Source organism: Acomys minous (genome assembly GCF_964271855.1).
Source record: "Acomys minous genome assembly, chromosome: 14".
NCBI lineage: Eukaryota > Metazoa > Chordata > Mammalia > Rodentia > Muridae > Acomys > Acomys minous.
Window position 1 is genome coordinate 78,767,282 of NC_140496.1, and position 26,850 is coordinate 78,794,131.

The 26,850-nt window shown below is 40.6% G+C and overlaps 2 protein-coding genes across 9 annotated transcripts in view; one reads left to right on the forward strand and one right to left on the reverse strand.

The window, feature by feature from the left end:
• LOC311583888 (fatty acid-binding protein, intestinal) overlaps positions 1-21,339 on the forward strand; it is a 28,625-nt gene extending 7,286 nt beyond the window's left edge. For 3 of the 7 annotated variants that reach the window (XM_084757829.1, XM_084757831.1, XM_084757830.1), the window contains exons 5-7: positions 7,648-7,755; positions 8,061-19,813; positions 20,556-21,339. In XM_084757829.1, coding sequence (XP_084613955.1) covers positions 7,648-7,755; positions 8,061-8,111 — 159 coding nt within the window. In that variant the 3' untranslated portion in view covers positions 8,112-19,813; positions 20,556-21,339. The remainder of the gene's footprint in view (positions 1-7,647; positions 7,756-8,060; positions 19,814-20,555) is intronic. The other 4 variants (XM_084757835.1, XM_084757833.1, XM_084757832.1 and 1 more) reach the window with 4 other exon arrangements.
• USP53 (ubiquitin specific peptidase 53) overlaps positions 20,582-26,850 on the reverse strand; it is a 59,273-nt gene continuing 53,004 nt past the window's right edge. For both annotated transcript variants that reach the window (XM_084757810.1, XM_084757811.1), the window contains one exon: positions 20,582-26,519. In XM_084757810.1, the coding sequence (XP_084613936.1) occupies positions 25,601-26,519 (919 nt within the window). In that variant the 3' untranslated portion in view covers positions 20,582-25,600. The remainder of the gene's footprint in view (positions 26,520-26,850) is intronic.

Consider the following 26,850-nt stretch of genomic DNA (forward strand, 5'->3'; position numbering starts at 1 on the left):
GAATAAATGTCCTTGTTGTATGGTGGAGCATCTTTCGGATATATATGACCAGGAGTGGTATAGCTGGATCTTGGTGTAGAACTATTCCCAATTTTCTGAGAAAGTGATTTCCAGAGTGGTTGTACAAGTTCACACTGCTACCAGCAGTGGTAGAGTATTCCCCTTTCTCCACATCCTTGCCACATGTGTTGTCATTCAAGTTACTGCTCTTTGTCATTCAGATAGGTGTAAGATGGAATCTCAAGGTCGCTTTGATTTGCATTTCCCTGATGACTAGGGATGTTGAGCATTTCTTTCTTTCTTTCTTTCTTTCTTTTGCTTCACAAGTTTATTTAATAAACTGTGCTTGCAACGTTACTTTGATTTTTTAATATTATTTTAAAACAAGAGCATGTAATGTCATACTTATGGGAGTGATCTTTTTTTAATTTTTAAATTTTATTTTATTAATTTATTCTTATTACATCTCAATGGTTATCCCATCCCTTGTATCTTCCCATTCCTCCCTCCCTCCCTCCCATTTCCCCCTTACTCCCCTCACTTATGACTGTGACTGAGGGGGACTTCCTCTCCCTTTATATGTTCATAGGGTACAAGTCTCTTCTTGGTAGCCTGCATCCTATTGGGACTCTAGATGAGAGAAGCATGGGAGAATAGCAAAGTAGAAGGATCCAGAGGGTGCTAGAAACCTACAAGAAGAACATTATGATAGGCAGATTTGGGCCCAGGGGTCCCGCTCAAACTATGGCTCCAGCCAAGGACAATACAGTCCGGAAACTTCAAACCCCTACCGAGATCTAGCCAATGGACAGGACATTCTCCACAGTTGAGTGGAGAGTGGGGTCTGACTTTCACATGTACTCTGGTGCCTCATATTTGACCACGTCCCCTGGATGGGGAGACCTGGTGGCACTTAAGGAAGGATAGCAGGCTACCAAGTTGAGCATTTCTTTAAGTGTTTCTCAGCCATTTGAAATTCCTCTTTTGAGAATTCTCTGTTTAGCTCTGTACCCCATTTTTTAATTGGATTATTTGGTTTGGTGGTGTTAATTTCTTGAGTTCTGTACATATTTTAGATATTAGCCCTTTGTCAGATGTATGGCTGGTAAAGATCTTTCCCCAATCTTTGGGCTGTTGCTTTGTTCTGTTAAACATGTCTTTTGCCTTATAGAAGCTTTTCAGTTACATGAGGTCCCATTTATTAATTGTTGCTCTTAGAGCCTGGGCTGTTGGTGTTCGGTTCAGGAAGCTGTCTCCCATGCCAATGAGTTCTAGGTTCTTTCCCACTTTTTCTTCTAACAGATTTAGTGTGTTTGGATTTATGTTGAGGTTTTTAATTCACTTGGACTTTAGTTTTGTACAGGGTGAAAAATATGGATCTATTTTCATTTTTTATTTATTTTTTCTTTTTTTTCCATTTTTTCTCCTTTATTAATTTATTCTTGTTACATCTCAATGGTTATCCCATCCCTTGTATCCTCCCATTCTTCCCTCCCTCCCATTTTCCCCTTATTCCCCTTCCCTATGATTGTTCCTGAGGGGGATTACCTCCCCCTGTATATGTTCATAGGGTATCAAGTCTCTTCTTGGTAACCTGCTGTCCGTCCTCTGAGTGCCACCAGGTCTCCCCCTCCAGGGGACATGGTCAAAGGTGAGGCACCGGAGTATGTGAGAAAGTAATATCCCACTCTCCACTCTACTGTGGAGAGTGTTCTGTCCATTGTCTAGATCTGGGTAGGGGTTTAAGGTTTACCGCCTGTATTGTCCTTGGCTGGTGCCTTAGTTTGAGCGGGACCCCTGTGCCCAAATCTGCCTATCATAATGTTCTACTTGGAGGCTTCTAGGACCCTCTGGATCCTTCTACTTTGCCATTCTCCCATGCTTCTCTCATCTAGAGTCCCACTAGAATGTCCTCCCCTCTGTCTCAGTTTCCTGGTAAGTGAAGGCTTTCGTGGGACATGCCCCTTGGGCTAATATGCAGATATAAGTGAGTATATACCATTTGAGTCTTTCTGCTTCTGGGTTAACTCACTCATTATGATCATTTCTAGCTCAATCCATTTATCCACAAATTTCGGGAATTCCTTGTTTTTAATAGCTGAATAGTATTCCATAGTGTATATGTACCACAGTTTCTTTATCCACTCTTCTACTGAGGGACACTTAGGCTGTTTCCATGTTCTGGCTATTATGAATAAGGCTGCTATGAACATGGTTGAACAAATTTTCTTGTTGTGTGCTGGAGCATCTTCTGGGTATATTCCAAGGAGTGGAATAGCTGGGTCTTGAGGAAGCCCTATTCCCATTTTTCTGAGATAGCACCAGATAGATTTCCAAAGTGGTTGTACTAGTTTGCATTCCCACCAGCAATGAAGGAGTGTTCTTCTCTCCCCACATCCTCGCCAGCATGTGGTGTCGCTTGAATTTTTGATCTTAGCCATTCTGATGGGTGTAAGATGGAATCTCAGAGTTGTTTTGATTTGCATTTCCCTGATGATTAAGGAGGTTGAGCATTTCTTTAAGTGTTTCTCAGCCATTTGATATTCCTCTGTTGAGAATTCTCTGTTTAGTTTCATGCCCCATTTCTCAATTGGGTTATTTGGTTTGGTGGTGTTTAATTTCTTGAGTTCTTTATATATTTTGGATATTAGACCTTTGTCAGATGTAGGGTTGGTGAAGATCTTTTCCCAGTCTGTAGGCTGTCGCTTTGTTCTCTTGACAGTGTCTCCTGCCTTACAGAAGCTTCTCAGCCTCATGAGGTCCCATTTATTAATTGTTGACATTAATGCCTGGGCTGTTGGTGTTCTGTTCAGGAAGTCGTCTCCTGTGCCAATATGTTCCAGGCTCTTTCCCATTTTTTCTTCTAAGTGACTTAGTGTCTCTGGTTTTATGTTGAGGTCTTTAATCCACTTGGATTTGAGTTTTGTACAAGGTGACAAATATGGGTCCATGGTACTGGCACAGCAACAGGCTGGTTGATCAGTGGAATTGAATAGAAGACCCAGATATGAATCCACACACATATGGTCATTTGATTTTCAACAAAGAAGCCAAATCCATTCGATGGAAAAGGGATAGCATCTTCAACAAATGGTGCTGGTCTAACTGGATGTCTATGTGTAAAAAAATGCAACTGGACCCATATTTTCATTTTTTAAAACGAGTAGATATCCAGTTAGACTACCACCATTTGTTGAAGATGATATCTTTTTGTCCATTGTATGGTTTTGGCTTCTTTGTCAAAAATCAAATGGTCTAAGGTGTGGATTTATTTCTGGGTCTTCAATTCAATTCCACTGATTAACCAGCCTATAGCTGTGCCAGTACCATGTCGTTATTATTATTGTTGCTCTACAGTAGAGCTTAAGATCAGGGATGAAGATTTCTCCAGCAGATGTTTTATTGTACAGGACTGTTTTAGCTATCCTAGGTTTTTTGTTTTTCCATATGAAGTTGAGAATCAATCTTTCCAGTTCTGTAAAATATTGTGTTGGTATTTTGATAGGGATTGCATTGAATCTGTAGATTGCTTTTAGAAGGATGGACATTTTTACTGTATTGATTCTCCCAATCCATGAGTATGGGAGATCTTTCCATTTTCTGATATCTTCTTCAATATCTCTCTGTAGAGATAGAGACTTGAAGTTTTTTTCATATTAGTCTTTCACTTGCTTGGTTAGAATTACACCAAGATATTTTATATTGTTTGAGGCTATTGTGAAGGAAGTAACTTTCCTAATTTTTTTATCCGCTCCTTTGTCTTCTGTATACAGGTGGGCTACTGATTTTCTCATGTTAAATTTGTATCCTGCCACTTTGCTGTAGGAGTTCCTTGGTAGAATTTTGAGGGTCGTTGTTGTATACTATCATATGATCAGCGAATAGTGAAACTTTAATTCTTCCTTTCCTATCTGTATCCCCTGGATCTCCTTTAGCTATCTTATTGCTCTAGCTAGGATTTCAAGTACTATATTGAAGAGAAATGGGGAGAGTGGACAGCCTTGTCATGTCCCTGATTTCAGTGGGATTGATTTAAGTTTCTATCCATTTAGTTTGATGCTGGCTATAGGCATGCTGTACATTGCTTTTACAATGTTTAGGTATTTGCCTTGTATCCCTGATCTTTCTAAGACTTTCAACATGAAAGGGTGCTGAATTTTATCAAATGCTTTTTCAGCATCTAAAGAGATGATCATGTGGGGTTTTTCCCTTCAGTTTGTTTATATGGTTGACTACATTGATAGATTTCCATATATTGAACCACCCCTGCATGCCTGGTATGAAGCCTACTTGGTCATGATGGATAAGATTTTTTATGTGATCTTGATTCAGTTTGCCAGAATTTTATTGAGTATTTTTGCATCTATGTTCATAAGGGAAATTGGCCTAAAATTCTCTTTCTTTGTTGGGTTTTTGTGTGGCTTAGGAATTATGGTGACTGTGACTTCATAGAATGAGTTTGGTAGTGTTCCTTCTCTTTCTATTTTGTGGAGTAGTTTGAGGAGTACTGGTATTAACTCTTCTTTGAACATCTGGTAGAATTCTGTGCTAAATCCATCTGGTCCAGGGCTCATTTTGGTTGGGAGACTTTTGATGACTGCTTCTATTTCCTTAGGGGATATAGGACTGTTTAATTTGTTTTGTCATGGAATATCCTGCTTTCTCCATCTATGGCGATTGAAAGTTTTGCTGGATATAGTACTCTGGGTTGGTATCTGTGGTCTCTTAGTGTCTGGATGACCTCAGTCCAGGCTGTTCTGGCTTTCATGGTCTCTGTTGAAAAATCAGGTGTAATTCTGATAGGTCTGCCTTTATATGTTACGTGTCCATTTTCTCTTGCTGCCTTTAATATCTTTGTTCTTTAGATTTAGAGTTTTGATTATTATGAGGTGGGAGGAATTTATTTTCTGGTCTAGCCTATTTGGTGTTCTGTAGGCCTCTTTTATGTTCAAGGTTATATCTTTCTTTAGATTGGGGAAACTTTCTCCTATGATTTTCTTGAAAACATTTTCTGGTCTTTGGGACTTTGCTTCCTCCTTTTCATCTACTCCTGTAATCTTGAGGTTACACTTTCTCATGGTGTCCTTGATTTCTTGGATGCTTTGTCACCAATTTTTGTTTTAATATTTCCTTTGAGAGATTTATCAATTTCTTCTATTGTATCTTCAGCCCCTGAGATTCTTTCCTCCATATGTTGGATTCTGTTGGTTATACTTATCTGTTGGATTCCTGTTTCCTTCTTTAATTGTTCCATTTCGAGGGTCTTCTCAATTTGAGATTTTTAAATATTATCTAATTTTGTTTTCAAGTCCTGAACCATTTTATCCATTTCCTTCACCTATTTGATTGTGGTTTCTTGTTTTTCCTTGATGGCCTCTATTTATTTGTTTATATTTCCCTGTAGTATTTGGGTCTATTCATTTCCTCTTTATAAATCTTAAATAACTGCATAAACATAGTTTTGAGGTCATTTTCCTGGGATTCAGTTCTATTTGAGTATTTGTTGATGTCTGGGCTTTCTGGGGGAGCCATATTGTCCTGGGTTTTGTTATCTGTCTTCTTACTCTTTACTTTAGGCATCTGTTGGAAGGGCTTGGGTTTTCTAAGCTGGCAGCCACTGGAGTGAGTACCTTTGGAAGGCAGCTACATCCTATACTTGGCTAAGCAGATAGTGACTTCGTTTTCTTTCTGTATCTATGTTTGTCTAAGTTCTGCCACTTAGGATCCTCTGAGGATTCAGCCACACAGCAGAATACAGTGACTTGGATGCCAGATGCTGTTTTACTCTGTGTTAATCCTTCATTCCGCAGGGGGACCACACTGGTCCAGTACTGAAGAGAGTGCTGTGTGCTCAGAGCTTATGGATCCCAACCCTGTGGGAAGACCAGCCTCGGGAGGGGGTGGGGGGTTGGGATTGGGGACTTCTTTATAAAAAGTGGCTAGCTCACCTGGTGTGGAGCCACCTCCGCACAGGTCGCTATTGCTTGCCTTCACCACCCCACACAGTTGTTCACCACTGCCTGCAACAGCAGCCACTGCTGCAGATGCTCTGTTACCCAGGAGGTCCATGTTCTTTCCCGTAATGGAGTAGTGCAGAGGTTTTTAAACTTGTTCCTTCCCAACCATGGAGGTGTCCCGCTGAAGTAAAGGTGGAGCTTGGTGCTCCTGGTTAACAAATCAGTCCATTTCCCAGGCTCCAAAAACTCTGCCTTCTAGACACGGTCCCCACTGCTTGGCACCATCTTATCCTTTCAACATTCCACATTCTTGATTTTTTTAAAAAAGCAATACAAACTGCTTTATCTCATGGAATGGTGCAACTAGTGCAAACCTTCTTCAATTATTATAAAGGCTGGCCAACAAAGTCTGTTCATATCTTATATTATACACATTGGCAAAATGTTTTCATATAATATTTTATTATGAAATGTACCTGTAAATGAGCTATACTGAACAGTAAGACTTAGAATAATCCTCTCAGATTGACTGGGTATAGGGATAACCACAAGGAAATGTAAAGTTCTGTATCTTCAGCTCTACATGCTGAGAGACCACAAGCTTTTAGAGTTTATGACAGTCAAACGTAATAACTGCTTTATAAGTTTACTTGAAGAATGAAGTTGGGAAACATAACTGACTAAGGAGACTGCAGCAAGCACAAAACTCCGGGTTGTGTTTCTAGCACTGTATGAAAACTGGGTCATGGTCACACAGGCCTGTAGTCCCAGGACTAGGGAGCTGGAATAGGAGGATCATAAAGTCAAGCTTATCTTCAGATACAGACTAATTTTGAGGCCATCTTGGGATACATGAGCTCTCATCTAAAAAAAAAAAATGCTGATTAAAAACATTAATGATTGGGCGAGTAGATAAAGGTGAAAGTCTAATGCATCTTAGGGTGTAAAGGATGTCTCTTTCAATGTATAAGTTTTTTTTTTTAATAGAGAGTCACTTTTAAACTGATTAAAAAAAAGTTTTTTAGCCTTGGAGTTTTTCTAGTCAAATATATTTGTAGTGGTGTGTGCGTGTGCGTGTGCGTGTGCATGTGCTTGTGTGCACATGGCCACCTGCACAGGGAGAAGCCAGAAGAGGTCATCAGGTGCCCTGCTCCACGTCTTATTCCCTGAGACACAGCATATCACTGAACCTGCAGTAGGCTGGTGGCCATAAAGCCCCACTGCTCCTCCTCTCTCTGTTCCCTGCAGCACTGTTGTCAGGCATATGTGACCACGCCTGGCCTTTTATGTGGCTTCTAGCGGTTTGTGTTCAGGTCCTCATGCTAGTGTAGCAAGCTCTGTCACCAGCTGAGCCATCTCTTCAGCCCTGCACCAACAGCATACCTGTTGAGTATTTTACCCCTAATGATAACCACTACTCATCTGCATTACAATTCAGCACATAGCGGTTATCCATGGAGTGGTGCTAACAGAGGCCAGCACAGCACTGAGTCCCATAGCTCAAGCCCAGCTCTCTCTGACTTTCGAGAAATTGCTCTGTCAGTTCAGTTCCACAGATGTAAATGGAGGTAACGGGTTGCTTCATACTGTCGGTAGGGTCACTGTGAGTGATCTGTAGGGCAGTAAATCTCGAAATCATGTGAGATACATGTAAGACTGTAACAAACGCTGCCTTATTATTGTGATGTAGGGCACCTGGAGCATGGAGGGAAATAAACTTATTGGAAAATTTACTCGTGTAGACAATGGAAAGGAGCTGCTTGCTGTCCAAGAAGTTTCTGGGGGTGAACTAATTCAAGTAAGTTGTAAGAATGATTAATAACTGCATTCCAGAGATTAAATATGAGTATGAACAAGAATTTTGTTCTTGTTACATATATATGACAATTTACAAATATACATACATCAATTCCCATTTATTTATTTTTCAATTCCCATTTTAACAAAACCCATACATGTCTACAACTCCATATATAATTTTAATGGTTCTATCCTATCTTCATAAAATATTGCTATCAGGTATAAGAAAATGCCCTAGCATTTTTTTTATCTTACGCAATTTTATCTTATTGACACCTTTTTATGTTTGTTAAAATCTTCCAGACCTACACATATGAAGGAGTTGAAGCAAAGCGGTTCTTTAAGAAGGAATAAGCAAACTTCTTGGAGCCCAGAGCAACACCGAAGAGCTAAACTAATGTCAGATTTCCTTCTCTGTCGTGCTAGTGCCAGACTCATCCATCATTTTATGAGCCCTGGTTAAGCTTCAGTCTTGTCAAAGCCAAAAAAGTAAAAGCTAATCAGGACTTCATTTGTTTTATGTTTCTTAACTGGTATTTTAAAAGAAAATAAATAATATTCTTATTTTTTGTTTTTTGTTTTTGTTTGGTTTGGTTTGGTTTTTGAGACTGAGTTTCTCTGTGTAGTCCTGTCTGTTCTGGAACTCTCTCTGTAGACCAGGCTGGCCTCAAGGTCACAGAGATCTGCCTGTCTGTGTCTCCTGAGTAGGAGGATTAAAGGCATGAGCCACGATCTCCCATTAGTGTTTCCTTTAAGAAGTTATATGGCATATACATTGGTGGCTTTAAAACAACGTGTGTGTATCTGTAATGAGTTATGATTTTTCTGAATATTTCTGAATAAATGCTTCCACATAAAACATCATATATAGATCATCTTCTGTGTATATTATAGAATCATGTGTCCTTTTCTTGTATAGAAAATGAACCAAAATGTAGATTGAAAATTTCCTTTGAGTAGATGGAAAATCTTAAAATTGTCTCACTGTGGGCCTGTGTGTGAGTGAGCCTCAACATGGCAGATGTGACCTCTCTGTTCTGGTCCAGCCTTAGGCAAAACTAGTGTGAACTTGAGAAAGCCACTTCGTCTTCTTTGGAATGCAGTTCACGCAACTTTAAAATGAGGTACTTAGTCTGGAAATCTAAACTCCTTTCATAAAATAGTACATATTATATCATGCCATAGAGTATATATTATGGTGTCTGAGTAACAGTAACTTTCTCTCTCTCTCTCTCTCTCTCTCTCTCTCTCTCTCTCTCTCTCTCTCTCTCTCTCCCCCTCTTTCTCTTTCCTCTGTGTGGCCTTGGCTGTCCCAGACTCACTTTATGTACCAGGCTGGCCTCAAAAGCGATCCACTTGCTTCTGCCTCCCGAGTGCTGGGATTACAGGAGTGTGCCACCATGCCCAGCAACTCTCCCTTTCTTAGGCAGTCATTTGGGATTGAGCCATGGGGAAAAGAGTGTTGGGATGATAGAGAGCAGGAAGTGGGGAGAGAGAAACACCACTTGCGTTGTTAAATAGGGCTGATTTCATGGCCTCGCAACCTGTTTTGGCCAGAAGGCACTATATTTGTTTCAATGCCTTGTTACTTTTTAAGATTCTCAATAATGACGAACCTTTGTATTTTCCTTTTCTTCCTCTATTTAGTGTGTGTATATGTGTGTACATGTTTATGTGTGTAATGTGTGAGTGTGCACATGTTTATGTATGTACTGTATAAGAGTACTTGTACATATGCGGAACTGTGTATGTATGGAGGCCAGAAGCTAATATTGGGAATCTTTCTCTATTGTTCCCCATCATATTTTGAGGGACAGGTTCTCTAACTAACCTGAAGCTCATCAGTCAGTGACTGGTGAGTCAGAAAACACTGGGGATCTTCCTGTACTTACCGCCCTCTCAGCTTTAGAGTTACAGGGGTGCCCCACCATGCCCAAGATTTATGTGGGTGCTTGGAACCACAAGTTGGGTCCCCATGCTTTTCAGCAGGCACTCTACTCAGTGAGCCATTTCCTCTGCTCCCTGGAGGATTCTGCACCAGTCCCATCCCTACCAGCTGATGGCTCATGAGCACAACATGTATTTTCAAAAGAATAACCAGACAAGGCCAACAAGACATCCGTGGGCACCTGAAGAGCTCAATGTGTAGGTGAGGTCATTGCATGGTGCAGAATGGAAGCTGGAGGAGGCTCTGTGAGGACAGGGAGGCAGGATGGCTGCTTCCATTGTGAGAATGGTCTTTACATTATTTGGTACTTCTTGGTTACAGTGTAGGAGTGCCATCTACTGGGCAAGGACATGGACTCTTTCCATTGCTGTTTCTGTGTCTGCTGCAAAGGCAACTTTTATGCCATGTTCTAAAGCTTAAAATGGCATTGGATGTTTACGTGGCTCCAAATTCTATACAAGCAACACTCAAAACAAAGGCTAGCTTCTCTTTCTGCATAAAGATGACACATCTCTTGAACAAATTATTTCAGCAGAAAGAAAGAGTAAGCACAGTTCCACGCTCCAGTCCGGGTTAGGTGTCTGTCTTTTGTGTTCTGAAGCATAGCCTTTCCCTTCTTTTTTATTTTTTCCTGTTCACTGTTTTAATTTTTAAAATCAATATATTTTTATGTTTTTATCCTCTCCCAATTCCTCCCAGATCCTCCTAACTTCCCAACCCACCCAAATGAAAAAGCCCAAAAACCAAACCAAACCAAAACCCGTCCCCTCAAAACCACAAAACCAAAAATCAAAACAAGCAAAAGATCAATACAAATATTTTTGATGTGAAAACAAAACAAAAATAAACACACACACACACACACACACACACACACACACACACACACACACACACACAGAGTTTATTTTGTGTTGGCCATCTACTCCTAGGCATGAGCCCTGCCTTGGAGTGTGGTTGATATACTCAGTGACTTTTCCCTTTGCCAGTGAAAATAAATTATCGTTTTGGTTATGGGTGGGACCCATGTCTATTCTTCCTCTCAGGGCAGGGGCAGGTCCATATATGTCTTAATGTGTCTAAATTGCTTTTACTTCTTTGGTTTGTGTTTTCTCCCAAGTGTAGCCTGAAAAAATATTTTTTTTCTTTTATTAGTTCTCTAAATTTTTTGTACAATTACCTTTGGCCATAATCAACACAGACCCATAGCCAACCTTTCTTTCTACCTACCTACCAAACTGCGTCCTCTTCAAAAATGAAAAGCTGAGCACTGGTGGTGCACACCTTTAATCCCCGGGAGACACTGGCAGGTGGATCTCTTGAGTTCAAGGCCAGCCTGGTCTACCAAGTGAGTTCCAGGATGGCCAGAACTACATAAAGAATCCCTGTCTCAAAATAAAAAACCAAAACCAAACAAACAAAACAAAAAAAGGACACACAGAGTCCAATTGGTGCTGTCCATATATTCTTGGATGTGTGGCCTTCCACTAGAGTGTGCGCTTGAGTGACGAGGAGTGCTAAGGTTCTTGAAGAATACTGAGACAAAACAAAACAAAAACAAAAAACAAAACAAAACAAAAACAAACAAACAAAAAACACCCAAAACGGATTCACCCCTTCCAGTAGCCCTCAGTTGTCAGACAGCTCCTCAGCTAGAGATGAGATGTCATGTCCACCTCCCTCTTCATGGTGGGATTGTTCTGAGCTAGCCCAGAAGACAAAATAAATTTTTACAAAAGAATTGCAGAGACTTGTTTTTTTTTTCATGGAATTTGTTCTAATGCATACCTCTACAACTCGCACCCTGCATAGACAGTATCAGTTGATGTATCCATATTTTATACAGCTGAGAACCTCACTCAGTGTAACTTTAGGATAATTTCAAAATTGCCAGGAGCCCATGACCCAAACACTGAGCTCTTACTATCATAACCCTCTAAGTGATGTCAGACAGAGGAGACTGAGAAGAGCTCACTTCCTTCCTTTTAGATTCTTGTTCCAGGGTCATCAGTTACCACGGACTGCCTCAGTCAGGTACGGTCCTTGGGAAGGAAAGTTCTTGAAGTGTTCGTGGACAAGGAGAGGTGAGTGACAAACAGACAAACCCAGAGGTACTATTTGAATCTGAGTGTATTTTGTAGATAAGCAAGCTAGGTTTGTCTACACATTTTTGAAATGGGCGGTGTTTTTTGTGGTTACATTTTTCCATACAATTCAAAATACAGGATGCAGAGTAATAATGTTGTCATCAATCTTGAATCATCATTCTTAAGTCATTAGATTGGTGCCCTGTTTATCAAAGGTCAATGTTCTCTCATTATGCCAAACAGCTGTGAGTCAAGACAGTTTTTTCTTAGCTCTTCTCATCACTATCTGGCGCTTTCTTAAACACTTTACTTGTAAGTCATAATATAAACTATTAGCTGGTGATTAAATATTAGCCATGTTTGTTTTCACAAGTGGAGCGGAACCTGGATTCAGGGTAGATTTTGCCATCTGAAACCAATCATATGGTGTTAACCACGTTTCCCAGCATTTCCACAATCTGCAAAGTATATGGGGCACTAGGTCTCATATTTTTAACAGAATACTGAAGCTCTTTAAGTGTCTTTAAAGGAAGAAGTTCCCATTGAGGGGCCTCTTCTTCAAAAGATGTTATTGGGAAGCAGAAATCCAAGTCACCTATTTGTCTTGCTTCTCTAACAGTCCCCATGAGTACCACATGAGTGGGAATTTTTATTTTTTGTCTTGGTTAAGGTTTTGGTCTAAAAAGTGGAGGTGCTGTGGCTTTTACAAAGGCATCTTGAGGAGGGGGATCCTGGTCATGAAGATGATCCCTCTCCTCCTCTGGCTCATCTTCCAGCTCCTTATCATTTAACAAATCATCCCCTGGTTTAGGTTCAAGGATGTACACTTTTGGTTTATGTGAAGTATTACATGACTTATTCTTTTCTTTTTATGGCTCTAATGGAGCAGCCTCCTCCTCAGAGGGTGCTTCTTCTGTGAAGACTTCCATTTCAGGGTTGTCTGATAACAGATCCCTAATATTTACCCATAAGGAAACCGTTTATGCCAGTATCTGACTTGGACCGTGAGCTTCATAGAATCTCATTTCTTTTCCTACTTCTTCCCAGTTTTCTAAAGACAGGATTCCTTCCTCTGGGAACCAGGGACTCACATTTAAAAAAAAATCATAAAATTCTGCCAAACTCTTTGAGGTTTTAACACCTCTGTTTTCTAACATATGACTCAATACTGCCAGGAACATACCTGTGTTCTTAGACTGTGAATGCCCCATGATTCTTACCTACTTGCCCTCTTAGCTCAGCCTTTCTTTTTGCTGTGTCCGCAGCACTCTTTGGCAAGGTCCTTATCTTTGCCCAATAAAATGTATGAAAAAGAGGAGAGAAAGCTTACCTTACTTTGAGTCCCGTGATGGGCGCCACCTGCCACGGACTGTCTCAGTTGGGTTCTCAAGCGTTGGTGGACAAAGATAGGTGAGTGACACTCAGATTCAAACAGTACCTCTGGGTTTGTCTGTTTGTCACTCGCCTATCTTTGTCTACCGACGTTTTGAGAATGCTTGTTCCCAGGGACCTATATCTGACTGAGACGGCCCGTAGCAATCATTTGGTAGCATTTCACCTCTCTACCCTTGTCTCAAAACAAACAGCTCTACTGCCCACATGGCATGGAGGCACAGATAAATACATCTCTCAACCCTTATTAGAAAAGTTTGCAGTCGATAGTGATTAACAAACTAGCCAAGGTCAAGCTAATAAGGGCCTGCTGACTGCTCAGCCCCAAGGGAGACACCTATGCTGCATCCACTCTTTCCAACACGCGTGAATTAGTGCTGAAGAGGGGGTAAGTGAAGGGCTACAAGGGAACAGTGCTCTCCAGACACAACTGTGCAGTTGCATTATGATGTCATCATGGTTGTGACAATATGCACAAGCCCTGTGCATGTCTATGGAAGCAGTTTCTTGACTGATGGTTGATATGGGGAGGCCCAGCACACTGTAGGCAACTCCACCCCTGGGCAGGGATCCTCGGTATGACAAGAAAGCAATGTGAAGAAACCAAGCCATTAGGCAGCTTCCCCTTCAGTTCTTGCCTGTAGGTTCCTGTCTGGGTTTCCCTGAATGGACTACGTGACTCACGATATGTAAGCCAAATAAACCCTTCCCTCCCAAGCTGCTTTTGGTGATGGTCTTTATCACAGCCACAGAAACCTAACTAGGACTCTCAGTCTTCTAGGGAGGACCCTTCATTCGTTCCCAAGTAAGAGTCACCATATGACAAGGAAACTGTAGGACAACTCCCTAGGAAATCATATAGAAATGGTGGAGCAATTTCACAGCTTGGCTCATTGTTAAGCCAGGAACCTACTCTCATGTCTGTAAATTCATTTAGAGACCATCGTTAGTGTCATTGGCTGTCTCTTATTTTTCTTTCAAAACTGAGAAACATCTTTCCAACCTTGAAAACAGAGATGTAGTGCTGCAACTTAAGTGAGGCCACCTTTGTCTCTGACCGCTCATCCACACTGGGTGTAAGACAGAGTAAGTGTGCTGGTTGTTTTTCTTTTGAATTCTAAGGATACTCTATATCTGTGGGCTGTTAAAGGCAGTGAGGACAAGATCTCACTTTGTGACTTGCACTGGCCTAGAATTCACTACCCAGGTTTGCCTCAAGCCCACACAATCCTCCTGCATTAGCCCCGCATTATAGGCATGAGTCATCAAACTCGGTTTATTTCTAATATAAAATAAAATAATGTTTTGTTCTTTTTTTTCACATGAAATTCCCCCAGAAACCCAGTGTTCTATGCACTCACAACTCTGTTCTATGTACTTAGGTCTAGGTTTACAACTCCTTATTAATCCAGTCCAACAGTACTTAAACTCTTCAGGCCTGCTGGCTCTTTCAGACAGTAAAAGGCGGTTCCTGAAAGAGCCACAGATGTTCCTTGCAGCCACACCTGAGCCTCTTCGGATGGACCCTAAACCATGTAGATGACCTCCCCAAGGCCCAGCCATGTGCCCTCAGCCTCCTGCTATCACGTGTATAGCCATGTCTAGAGCGCTAAGCTGGAGCACTGGACTAGAAAGGCTTGCGGTCCTTCACCTCACAAGACCCCAAGCTTTTCCACTCTCGCTAATTGTTTCAGCACCCCCAAAGTTCCCTTTTTAAGATGTTAAAGAATCCCACTAAGACATAAAGATCAGAGTGCATGGGCTCCTTAGAGTCCTGGCTAGTAAAGCCAAAAATAACAGGGGAGGGCGTTGAAAGCTGTGCAAGTCTCACAGGCTGAGCTCAAGTTCTGGAACCCATGGAGGGAGGAGAGAACCACCTGATAGAAGTTGTCCAATGATCTCTACATGTGTGCCTTGGCATATCAACATATGGTACGCATGCACATGTGCACACATACCTAATAAAAACAAACAAACAAGTTATACCTGAGACTGGATAATGCCTATTTTAGTGTGGTAGAAGGACACAATACACAGCTTAAATATTGTTTTCAAGTGTACACTTTAGTTGTACCTAAATATACTTGCACTATGAGGAAACAAATCTTCAGCCTATTTTCAGATTGTAGAACTGAGATTCTATACTCGTCATCAGGATTCCTCAACAATATCCTTACTGCTTCTGTGAAGTGACTCATTTAGATACTTTACGTAAGTGAGATTATGCAGTATTTCTCTTTTTAAGTAATCAAGTTGACTTAATAATTTCCACTGTATATTAATATTGTTACACATTTTGCTTCTCCATTCATCTATTGCTGGACACTGATGGCTGTGAAGAAAGCTGCTATTAAACATGCATGCACAAGTACCTATGCTTTCCTTGTTATCCAGCTTCGTTAGCAACTGTTTGACCGAATCAGTCAGAAAAGCTTCTCCAGGTGCTTGCTGAGCAGGTTCTTCTGGGAGAAATCCGGTTGAACCTGTTTTTTCCCTAAGGACTACAGCTTTGTTTAGAAGTCAACAGAAGCCACCTGTAGGGAAATGTCACATGTACTTTATAGCCTGCTGACCTCTATGCTAAGTAAGTCAGAGACCATACCAGATCCTAAGACTTAAGCTACAGGATCCATCTTCTTGGTAAAGGTCACAAGTACTTTTGTAGTACAAGAAGACACCCAGATACCAATCTCAGTTACATATGGATGGTTTATTGAACATAACACCTTGAGACTGACCCTGGTCAGAGACACAGTGGAGTCATAAGCCAAAGTGTGGCATAGAGCTGTTCTTTTTGTTTTTTTGTTTTTGTTTTTGTTTTGTTTTGTTTCGAGACAGGGTTTCTCTATGTAGCCTTGGCTGTCCTGGACTCACTCTGTAGACCAGGCTGGCCTCAAACTCACAGGGATCCTCCTGCCTCTGCCTCCCGAGTGCTGGGATTAAAGGTGTGCGCCACCACGCCCAGCTCGCATAGACCTGTCCTTAGGACAGACTTTTTTTTTTTAAAAATAGGAAAATGAAGTGTAGAAGACAAGGGAGTCAGTAATACATTTTACGTTCATTTTGGCTAATAGAACAAAGTATTATCAGCTAACCTTTAAGCTGATTAGTCCCAAGTGAGGTAAGTAAGGTGATGGTTAGCGTCTTCCAGAGTACAACCAGAGTACAGCCAAGTAAAGAGACAACATAGAGTGCAACCAGAGTGGAGCCAAGTGTGGAGACAGCAGAGTGTGAATTATGACGCTATTGAACTGTAGTAAAGTATAAGGTGAACTTGACCCTCTGGCAGGGTTTGTTAGTGTCAGCTATGAATAAATACTAGTAAGCAGAGTTTAAAAATCTTTGAACTTAGTTTTACCTTAGGAACAAAGATGGATACAAAATGGCTTAAGCTGTGTTACAAAGAGCAGGCCTCAACAGTACTTTGCAAAAGAGTTTCCATGTAATCATGTCTTAATGCACATGTGATTAAGATAATTGTTACCAGAAAACTTTTCCCTCCAAAATTGTACTGTACTTAAATATGTCTAAAATAAACTACCTGGTGTCAGACTCTAGAAGTTTGCGACAGCCGGGCTAACTAAGTTGTGCTGAACTGAATTTTCTTCTCCCCTCATGTGCTTTGTTTCCCTGCTAGCAACAGAATATGCACCATCTCCTTCCTGGCCCCACAACAGGATGCTGCTCTCAGCTACTGTTCCGGTGCTATGCATGTGACCACGCTCCCCACCATAATGACCAAGGACTATCAGCCTCTGAAATGGTAAGCAAGTCCCCAACTAAAGAAGCTTTCTTTTATAAGAGTTGCTGTGATCATGGTGTCTCTTCAGAGCAACAGAACAGTGACTAAGAAAGGTACCAAATCTGAAAAGGAGGAAAAGATGAAATAAAGATGAGAGATGACTAATAATGCTGTATCAGGAAGACAGCTGTGTTGGATGGCAGCAGCAGTGAAACAATTTAACACATGGTCTATATTTCTCCCTTGAATTTACAGGTCTTAAAGTTCAAAGGGGCTTGGGAAAGGCAGAACTCATTTATGACAACATACCTTGATTTCAGTGCAGTACTGTTTTTACATTATGATGACGACGATGATGATGATGTGCAAGCACGTTCATTCCCATGTAACGGGGGACACGTGGAAGCCAGCTCTTTCCTTCCACCATGAGAATCATGGCGACTGAATACAGATCATCAGCCTTGGCAGCAAACGCCTTATAGCTAAGCCATGTTGCCATTCCTAACTTTTTCCTTTTCAAATTAAGCGTCTAACCAAAAGGCATAGCACAATCCTTCCTCAGTATACTCTGGATTCATTTCTATTATGAAGAGTAAGCAAGAAAAACACAGCTAAGTCTGAAGAAAGTGAAGGATCTTTCAACTGAGTTTAATATAAACCGCTCTCTCTATCAGCATTAATTGCCATCCCGAGGGAAGCAATACTTCCTGTCAGCACCCGGGATGCGTGACAAGAATACCCTTCCTGCCTGCATTGACCAAGAAGACCAACACCTCCACAGGCATGGAAATCAACTCAGAGCCTGGGATGCTTGGAAAGAGTTCAAGTTTTTCTTTTCCCACCTTATGTCAGGCTACTTTAATAAATTCAAGTTTCTGAGGCCTATTTCAATAATGAGAAACAACTGGTCTTACCTTGGCCAGTGGACGCATGGTCTATCTCTGGAAGAACCAGCAGTTTATTCATTTTTCTCAACTTTTGTAAACACCCAGTATCAATTAAATTCAAGGAACTTCTAACCCACTAACAGGTGACAGTCTTGTCCACAGCACAATCTGACTCATCCCCAGGTAATGGCTCTCAACCTCACAAAGCAAAAGATAATAGTATTTTTCTTTGCAGCTGTGTGCTGTTTTTGTCTGTATGACCTAGTCGTGAACTAAAGTCCAGTTAGCTAGCTGTACAAATAATAGCATTAAGACACTGAACTTGAACTTTACAGTTATTTTAGTAACCTTTGGTAATTTATTCTTTTAGTCCAATTTCCTAAATATGTAAAATGATACCGGCATTAGACTTTAGGAAGATTTAACGGTAGTGCATGTGAGAACACTACACAACTACATCTTCAGTAACAGAACCAACTTATATGTCTAGATTTTTTTTAAAATTAAGTATAGCATAGCAATAGATAAGAATACTTGAAATGTAAAGGCCTCGTGGTAGGAGTCAGTCATTTTCCATTAGTATTCCTGATGGGGCCATAGCCAAACTTTGTATTGTCTATGCAAAAACTACAGGTTTTATCTTTTTTTTTTTCCTTCAGGTTTCATCTTAAAAGAAAAAAGAGATAGTTGATTCTGTAGCCACTTTGAATGGCCATGTCCTGGGAACAGATTCAGCTTATCCTCCAATGTGGAAGCAGTTTCATGAAGGTTTTTTTTTGTTTGTTTGTTTGTTTTTTAAATCATAGAACAAAGACAGTCATAAATCAAGGCAAGTTCAAAATACATTGGTGGGTATGTCGGAGAGATAGGGTCCATGAAGGGGAGGAAGCTTTTCAATATGTCCAAAATGCTATCTGAGCTTTTGGGTTGGTAGATACTAGTGGGCTGTTAAGTTAATAGACCTCAACGGGCTTTTAGCTATTAGCCACAGAATGTTTTGACACAGAGTTTAGTGGTTTATTAAAAATACTCCCATGGTCTGGACAGATGGCTCAGAGGTTAAGCGCACTGGCTGCTCTTCCAAAGACCCGGAATTCAATTCCCAACAACTACAGGGTGGCTCATAACCATCTTATAATGAGATCTGGTGCTCTCTTCTGGCCTGTAGGATGCACTGTATACATAATAAATACCTGTGCAATTCTCACACTTGCCCCTCTCTGGTACTTTTGAAAATTCATGGATATAATTATGACGCCCACCTTTATCGGAATGGTTTGAAAGATCAAGAGCCCGTCTGTACAAAATCATCCACGCAAGCCTTTCTAATACAAGGACAGGAAGAAGTCAAAAGCCCTACAGGTATCGGAGAGATGATCCTACCCGCGTCGTGACAATTTCCTTTCTAGAAACCAGGAAAACCCTTTAGGCAAGGTGTGTGGAACGTAAGCTACGTGCGGCAGCGAACGTCCAGGAGGCAGGAGCAGGACACACCCGCCTGGAGAGTCTGCGCGTTCCCGCGGGAAGCGAAACAAGGCCCGCGCGAGTTCCTGAAAGGGCAAGGCGCCTGCGCGTAGCCGGCGAGGCGGGGCAGAGCGCCTGCGCATAGCCGGCGAGGCGGGGCAGAGCGCCTGCGCACTGCCGGGGAGACAGGGCGGAGCCGGTAGGTGGTAGGCGGGGCTTACCGGAATTGGTTGCGGGGCTATGGTGCACCGCAGCGGTCAGCTTTAGTAGTCTTCTAGTTCCGCCAAAGCAGAAGTGCGGCTTTCCGGTGCGCGGAATTGCAGTAAAGGAGAGGAGATGGACGGGAGCCAGGAAGCGTCTGGTACGGACGGTGCTCGGGAGCGAAGGGGCTCGTGGAGAGCTGAGAGTAAGCCAAACCAAGATGTGCTAGCTCAACCCGGGACTAACGGGCTTCCTAAACACTCATACTGGCTAGACGTCTGGCTCTTCCTCCTTTTGGACCTGGTGTTGTTTGTCTTCGTGTACCTCTTGCCCTGGTGAGTATCTCGTGCGCAGAATTGAGGTCCTCAGAAGGTTGGCGACGGCTCTAGTTTTCTCGGGGTGGGGGCACAGCTAGAGATGACAGAATTGGGAGGAAGTGAAAATGGACTCCCTTGGCACTCCAGTGTCAAGAAACTTGGCTTCCCGCATTTTCCTGTACCACCACGAAGGAACTAAAGTTAGCTTTTAGAAACTTTTATCAAAATAATTAGAACCCATAATAAATAAATAGCAGGGCGCGGCAGATTAAATTAAAAGTGATTTTGGTATTGTGCACGTGTTTAAAATGTTTATCCAAAAGTAGGCCGTGTGAATTTAGTATGTCCAAACTTTGTCATAAATCTTAAATTATCTTCTAAAACGTCCTTATCCTACATCTGGCAAAGAATGGAGTATCTCGGGCTGATCGGCTCTCGTGTTTTCAATATTGTGGCAGATCAGAAGGCAAAGGAAGGTTTGAATGGGGAGAATGAGAAAGGATAAGAATTTTTTAATAAAAACTTTTATTAAGCCATTTGGTAGGTGTAGACATCCCAAGAACTGCGATTTATTATTTCTTTGCTTTTAATGTTCTCATTTTCACCTCTGAAAAATCCACGACTTAATCTAGGCCTTTTCGTTTTTTCCTTATCAGTGTAAATTATGTGAGGATAGGCTAACGACCAGCAATGTAGGTAGTCAGTTTCTCATTAAATGTCAAAATAAGCAGAAAGGAAAACAAGTGTTTGGTTTTTACAGACGACTGGTTTGCTGAGAGTCAAGAATGTGGCTTCTGCAATGATTCCTGAAAACGACTCTCCAGACTTCTTGAATAAAGAGGACTTCCAGGAGCTGAGTTCCAGACCTCTAACTTTTCCTTATGCCCCTGACCTCCCTAAAGTAGTACCGTGTTTCACAAACCTGTTTTTAATGGTTGAATTAACATGATTGTTGTTATACGATATATGTAATATATATTTTAATATTAAAACTTTTAACAAATACTTACGTAAATTTATGTGGACTTTACTCATCCAAGAGGTAGTGGGCCCTTCACTATTAGCCTGGCATCATCATTTTGGATGCAGAAGTGAACATCAGCAAACCAAACCAAACCAAACCAAACACCTTTGTGAAACTTACTTTGTTAAATATTGTTTTAAAAATATTTATCGTTTAGGGTTGTTGAAAGTAGCATTTATTCAGAAAGGCCACAGTCCCAAAGTAGCCGCTATAGGCTCTTTGGAAGCCGTTCCTTTTCATCCTAAGACTTTGCTAATTATAAAATTGGTTACTGTTGGTTTCAGCATTATGAGAACTCCCTAAAATATTAAGGCGTGGGGTAAAGCCACAGCATTTGGTAAACTGTTAACGGATATGTCCTCAGGATATTGTTATATTTTCCTAGATAATTTTTATGTGAAATGTAATCGAAGCAGGCGCATCACAGCACAGGCCTGGGGTGACACTGAGGTCACCACACTCTGGGATCTGATGTGTACTTACTGATTTTCTCTAATAAATGCTTAGTTCTAGCACTGCATTCAGTTTCACTGTATCCGATTCCTTGGTGGTAAAGTGGGAAGGTTAGTAGCTTGCCAGTAGATCACACGCACACTTTATTCTCCTGAACCCCAAGCCAGCCTTTCACAGCTGTCAGCGAACCTGGAAAATTCTAGTGTAGAGAACTTAGTATGATAGTGAATTTTTGGGTCACTTTGGGCTAAAGGATCCACAACAAATGGCAAAACATTATTCCTGAGTATGTCTGTGTTTTGGGAAAAGAAGCTAATATGCTGGAAAAATAGTAAAGATAGCCTCCCTGATGTGACCAGTCACCCAGTCCTTTTAGGACCTGGATGAAAAGTGATGGCAAATTCTCTTTGCTGGCCATCTGTTTGTGTGGACACCATGCGGAGATGACGGCTGTGCGGAGTTATTCTGGCCTGGAACAAGACAGTAGGATCTTCAGGACAAGCTGGTGTCTGCAAGCAGAACTGTTCTTACCCTAGGAGTTAACCAAGATGAGCCCCAACTGGGACTGTCTGGAGCACCTTGACAGTGAACCACTGCCTAATGCCTCTGTAGAATCCTCCCTCCCCTTAACGGAGCCCCATATGAAAGCCTTTCTCTTTACTGTCATGCCTATTGCAGCTGTATAATTGTATTTAATAAAGTCTCTAGTCCTGCGTTTTTCATGACTTTCCTATTGCCCACATTTCCAGCCCTTCAGCTGTTTCCGGGCATAGCATCTGTCTGGACATCAGCGCTTACAGTTCTCTTGAGTTCTCAAGACTCTGACCAGTCTCCCTGCTTCTCTGTCCCTCAAGCTGGGACTAGATAGAACTCAAATTTTCTTAGGCTTCAAGCCTACAGTGGACAGATAATGATATTTCTGAGCCTCAATCAGAACCCTCACACTAAATAATTTCTGTATATCTGTATTTATATATGCTCTTTCAAGAGCTCTACCACAGTTATAAGATAGATGTAATTGGCACATAAGAACAGCATGAAGGTTGCATCGCCTATAGATAATTGAGAAATTTTTTTTTAGTAAATTATGATGCTTACACTTTGGAAGTTACTAGAAATATCTAAATGGGACGTCAAGGAAGACACAAATTTGTTCCCATCAAAAGAGTCATCTGGTAAGTTCCTTTGCAGATTCTCACTTGGTTCCTAAATGTGAAGTAGCATCGGATAGTTGGACTTGAATTGGCTTAGGACTTAAGTTTTCAGGGAGACATTAACCTCAAGGTACAGGATGTAAAGAGCTCCAGATACCAGGTCATAAAGACAAGCTACATTTGGAGGTCAGTGTTGACGAGGGTGGCCTGTCCTGTGAGAATGTAGAGCCTGGGCATCGGGCCAAATATTGTTTATAAGGCTTCTTACTCAAGAATGGATTTTGCTTTTGCTTTTTGTTTTTTGAAACAGGGTCTCACTGGCCCTGTACAGAACTTTGCAGACCAGGCTGGCCTTGAACTCAGATCCATCTGCCTCTACCTTTTAAGTGCTAGGATTAAAAGTGTGGGCCACTATGCCCAGCTGGTTTTCTTAAAAAAAAAAAAAAAAATTTAAAGTGATTAGAAAACAAAATAATTTCATGACACATGAAAATTACATGTAATCTAGATTTGATGTTGATAAAGTTTTATTGAAAAACAGCCCTGTGCATCCATTACCTATTGTTTATGGCTGTTTTCAACCCAAAAAGCTGTGCAGGTGTTGCAGAGATTTACTGTTCATAGTCTAAGTCATTGACATCTTGTCCTCTGTAGAACAGCTGTCAGTTTCTCTAGGAGCTGTGGTTCTGACTTTGAGATTTAAATCTCAGGAACATCCTGGGCTAACATTATGTTATCGTTAGTTAAAAAAAAGTTTCCCATAAATTGTGTGATGTGGAGAAGGTGTCCACAGTTCATGAATGCAAAGAAAAGACTAGCTATATTAGCTTAAAATTGAGTTTCTCTTAACCTTTGATTCAGAAGAAATTGATTTCACATGAAAATATAATATTCTGGATAGAACTATTTGAAACATGATGGCACTGTTAAAGAAGTTACAAGCTTATAACAAGGAAATATTGGTTAAAAATAGGCACCAGAGAAGAAGAAATGTACACAATTAGTCAATAAGGACTGAATCTATTCTGTGTTGAGTCAACAAATGATCAGTTTTGGCTTCAGTCAGTATAATATAATGCAGAGTCCTAACTGAGTGGTGCTTTAACTAAAATGAGGAATGACATTTCTGTTTGCAAACTCAACTGAGTTGAAAAGGTACATCTATGAAACTGCTGTAAAATACAGAAATTAGTTTAATGTTTCATATAACACATTCCCAGCAGGGAATATGGACCAAATAGAAAACTTTTTAAAACTTAAAAATATTTTAAAAGCTATTAAAAATAACAAGCTCTTTTCTAGTATTTTACAATGTTATAAAAGCAAGAATTATAAACAGTGACATTTCATACAATTTTACAAACTTTACATTATTTACAGACTCCATACTAAAAGCTGTTAAAAAATAAGTTTTAAAGATAAAACTTAATTTGATATTCAAGTGTTTTTTAAGAGAATATAAAGTAATGATCACTGACTATTATGCTAGAAAAGAACAACAAAAACAAGATTTGGCCAAGAATTGATTAACAGTGTTAATTTAGAGTTTTATAAGCAATTTTCAGTTTATCTAGAAGTACTTTACTTAAACACACTTTGGGTTTTAACAATTTGCAGGACTCACCAAGCTACTGAGTTTTAAAGTAATGATTATGAACCTTACCCATTTAGAGATAAAAAGACAATTTTTTTGTTTTGTTTTGTTTTTTTCGAGACAGGGTTTTTCTCTATGTAGACTTGGCTGTCCTGGACTTGCTTTGTAGACCAGGCTGGCATCGAACTCAAGATATCCATCTGCCTCTGCCTCCTGAGTGCTGGGATTAAAGATGTGCACCACCACGCCCGGCCTAAGACAACTAATTTTGAAATTCTCAATTCTCTGTAGTAGGAATTATGAAACTATTCTAAAGCCTGATTTTTCATCAGGTGCTGCAAAATAAAGTCCTAATTGTTAAGGCAATTCAGCCAGCTTACTTCCAACATAATAATGAAAATTCCTTTTAGTATAAACTCCACTCTATGAAGTGGAGATAACATTATTTGTTTAAGAGAAAAGAAAAGAATGACTAACATTAACTCTTTAAATAAAGGCAGACATTTAACCTAGAAGCCTCAATAGTAAAGCACTGACAATCTTTAGCAATCTTTAAGTGATCAAAGCAGCAGTGACAGTCCCAATAAGAAAGCCCAATGTTAATTTGTAACACTGGTTATTAGCAGCCCAAGTAAATCAAACTAAATGTAAGACCTTTCACATTTCATATAAAGCTAGAAACCAATTAAGATAAATAATGTACTATCATATTTTACTTTCAACTTACATGATTGAAATATTTTTGAGTATAAATTATAAAGGTTGATTTATGTTAAGTACGTATTCTGAAAAGTTCTAGGAACAAGGTTAAGTTTTGTATGACTTTGAGATATTAATTTAAGAAATTTTGATCATTAAGGCAGATGCTTTCCAGATGATGACATAACAAATCCATGGATATTTTTTAAGACACTTGAATGATCATATGTAATAGACTGTCACAGAAGTCAAAATCCTGTGGATATAGCTATCTTTGGCTACCCATTATAAAGTGCTCTGCAAAAAGCAAATACTGCTTTCCCTAGACACATTGCATTTCTCTTTCTGTTTTCTTTTCTTTCTTTTTTTTTGGAGACAGGGTTTCTCTTTGTAGCCTTGGCTGTCCTGGACTCACTTTGTAGATCAGACTGGCCTTGAACTCACAGAGATCCGCTGGTCTCTGCCTCCCCCAGTGCTGGGATTACAGGTGTGCACCACCACGGCCGGCCATATTGCATTTCTTAATTAGCAAAATGCACCAACCAATCTGTATACTAGTTAGTATGATATTTACACATCCAGTAGCTAAATAACAGGAGATATGGTATTTGCTCAACTGTTACATACAGCAAATGAGTTATATAGCCTCTTACTTTGCAAGGTATGCCAAGAGCACTCAAAGGAAATCTAAAATATTCAGTAAATTGATCATTATAAAATATATAAAGTTAACCTGATTAGTAATCTCACAATATCAGTTTTTGTTTTATGTATCAGTAGATTTGGTCAGTCTGTGTTTTAACGGCTGGCTCATTTATCTTACAGTGTCCTCTAGGGCTTGTCTCTTTGTGTGGAAGGGCAAGGTGAACCAAGGATGACTGTTATGTAATGGAGCCCTCTATTTGTTCAGGCTGTGGTAGTGAATTATTGTTACAATGGCCACTGCTCTCTGGAAAACAGAGTTTGGGTCTTTGGTGATATTTCAATCTGTACGTGTCAGTCATGCAACTATCAACTGAGAAATAGGTAGTTAATGAAATTGTTTCATTTGGGCACACAGAACTGGAGTCTAGATCTGGTTGGCAAAACGCACTGACTACTGCTTTTGTGTTTGCCTGGCAATCAGTTGAACTGCTAGATGGGTGGTTGTTGGCAGCACGCTGCTTGACTTGAATAGTTTCTTTATCTCTTTCCTGGATCACGTACGCACTCCCTTCTAGCCTTGTTCCTGGGGCTGTATTCCAGCTGTGTTTTGGAAGACTGGAGGAATTAGCACTACATGTCTCTCTAAGTGTCACACCAGGTATAGATCCGGCTCTCTCTAACTGTGCTGCACTGGTCGTAGAGTATTTCTTTGGTGGCAAAGGGGGTGGTGAACGGTGGCAATGAAGTTTTGGCATCTGACAACTATCAGCATTGCAGGTTGACTGAAGTGTATGCTCTCTGCATAGAGAGTTCTCTGAGTAACACTGTTCGGTGATGTTTTGCTGTGGCCAAAATATGAGGGGTCCAGTTTCAGGCTTTAGCCCAGAAGTTCTCCCATGTGAAGACATTGAAGATGGTGAGACTGTTTCAGAACTGTTGACTCTCTTCCCAGCCACAGAACTATCATCAACGTCAAACAGCAAGCCTGTTGCTTCAGAATTTTCTATGTTACGCCACTCAGAAAACTTGGTCCCATCTGGTTTTTCTACTTTTTGTTCATTTGTCTGGTAGATATGTTCTCTTGCAATCTGGTCCTTAAGCGTTTGTGGGCCGCATGAAGGAAACAACTTGTCACTGGTTTCACCGATATGTGACCTGAAGTTTGAGAATAAAAATAAAACCAAATAACCAAATAGGGAAACTAAATATTTGCCTTGCAGTTAGATTTTCCCAACTTACGGTTTTTATTTTTACAACACAGCAGTAGAAAGGAGACTACTGTGTAGCCATTAATATTTTCAGTTCTCTCTGATCATAAATCTATATTACATATATTGCCTACCAGAGACATCTATCACTTTAAAAAATCAATGTTTTCTTCTTTGTATGGATGATAGGTAGAGGTGGTGACAAGAGACTAAACCCAGGGCCTGTGCATGATAATCAGGTTCTCAACCATGTCACTGTATATTCAGTGTCCAAGTCA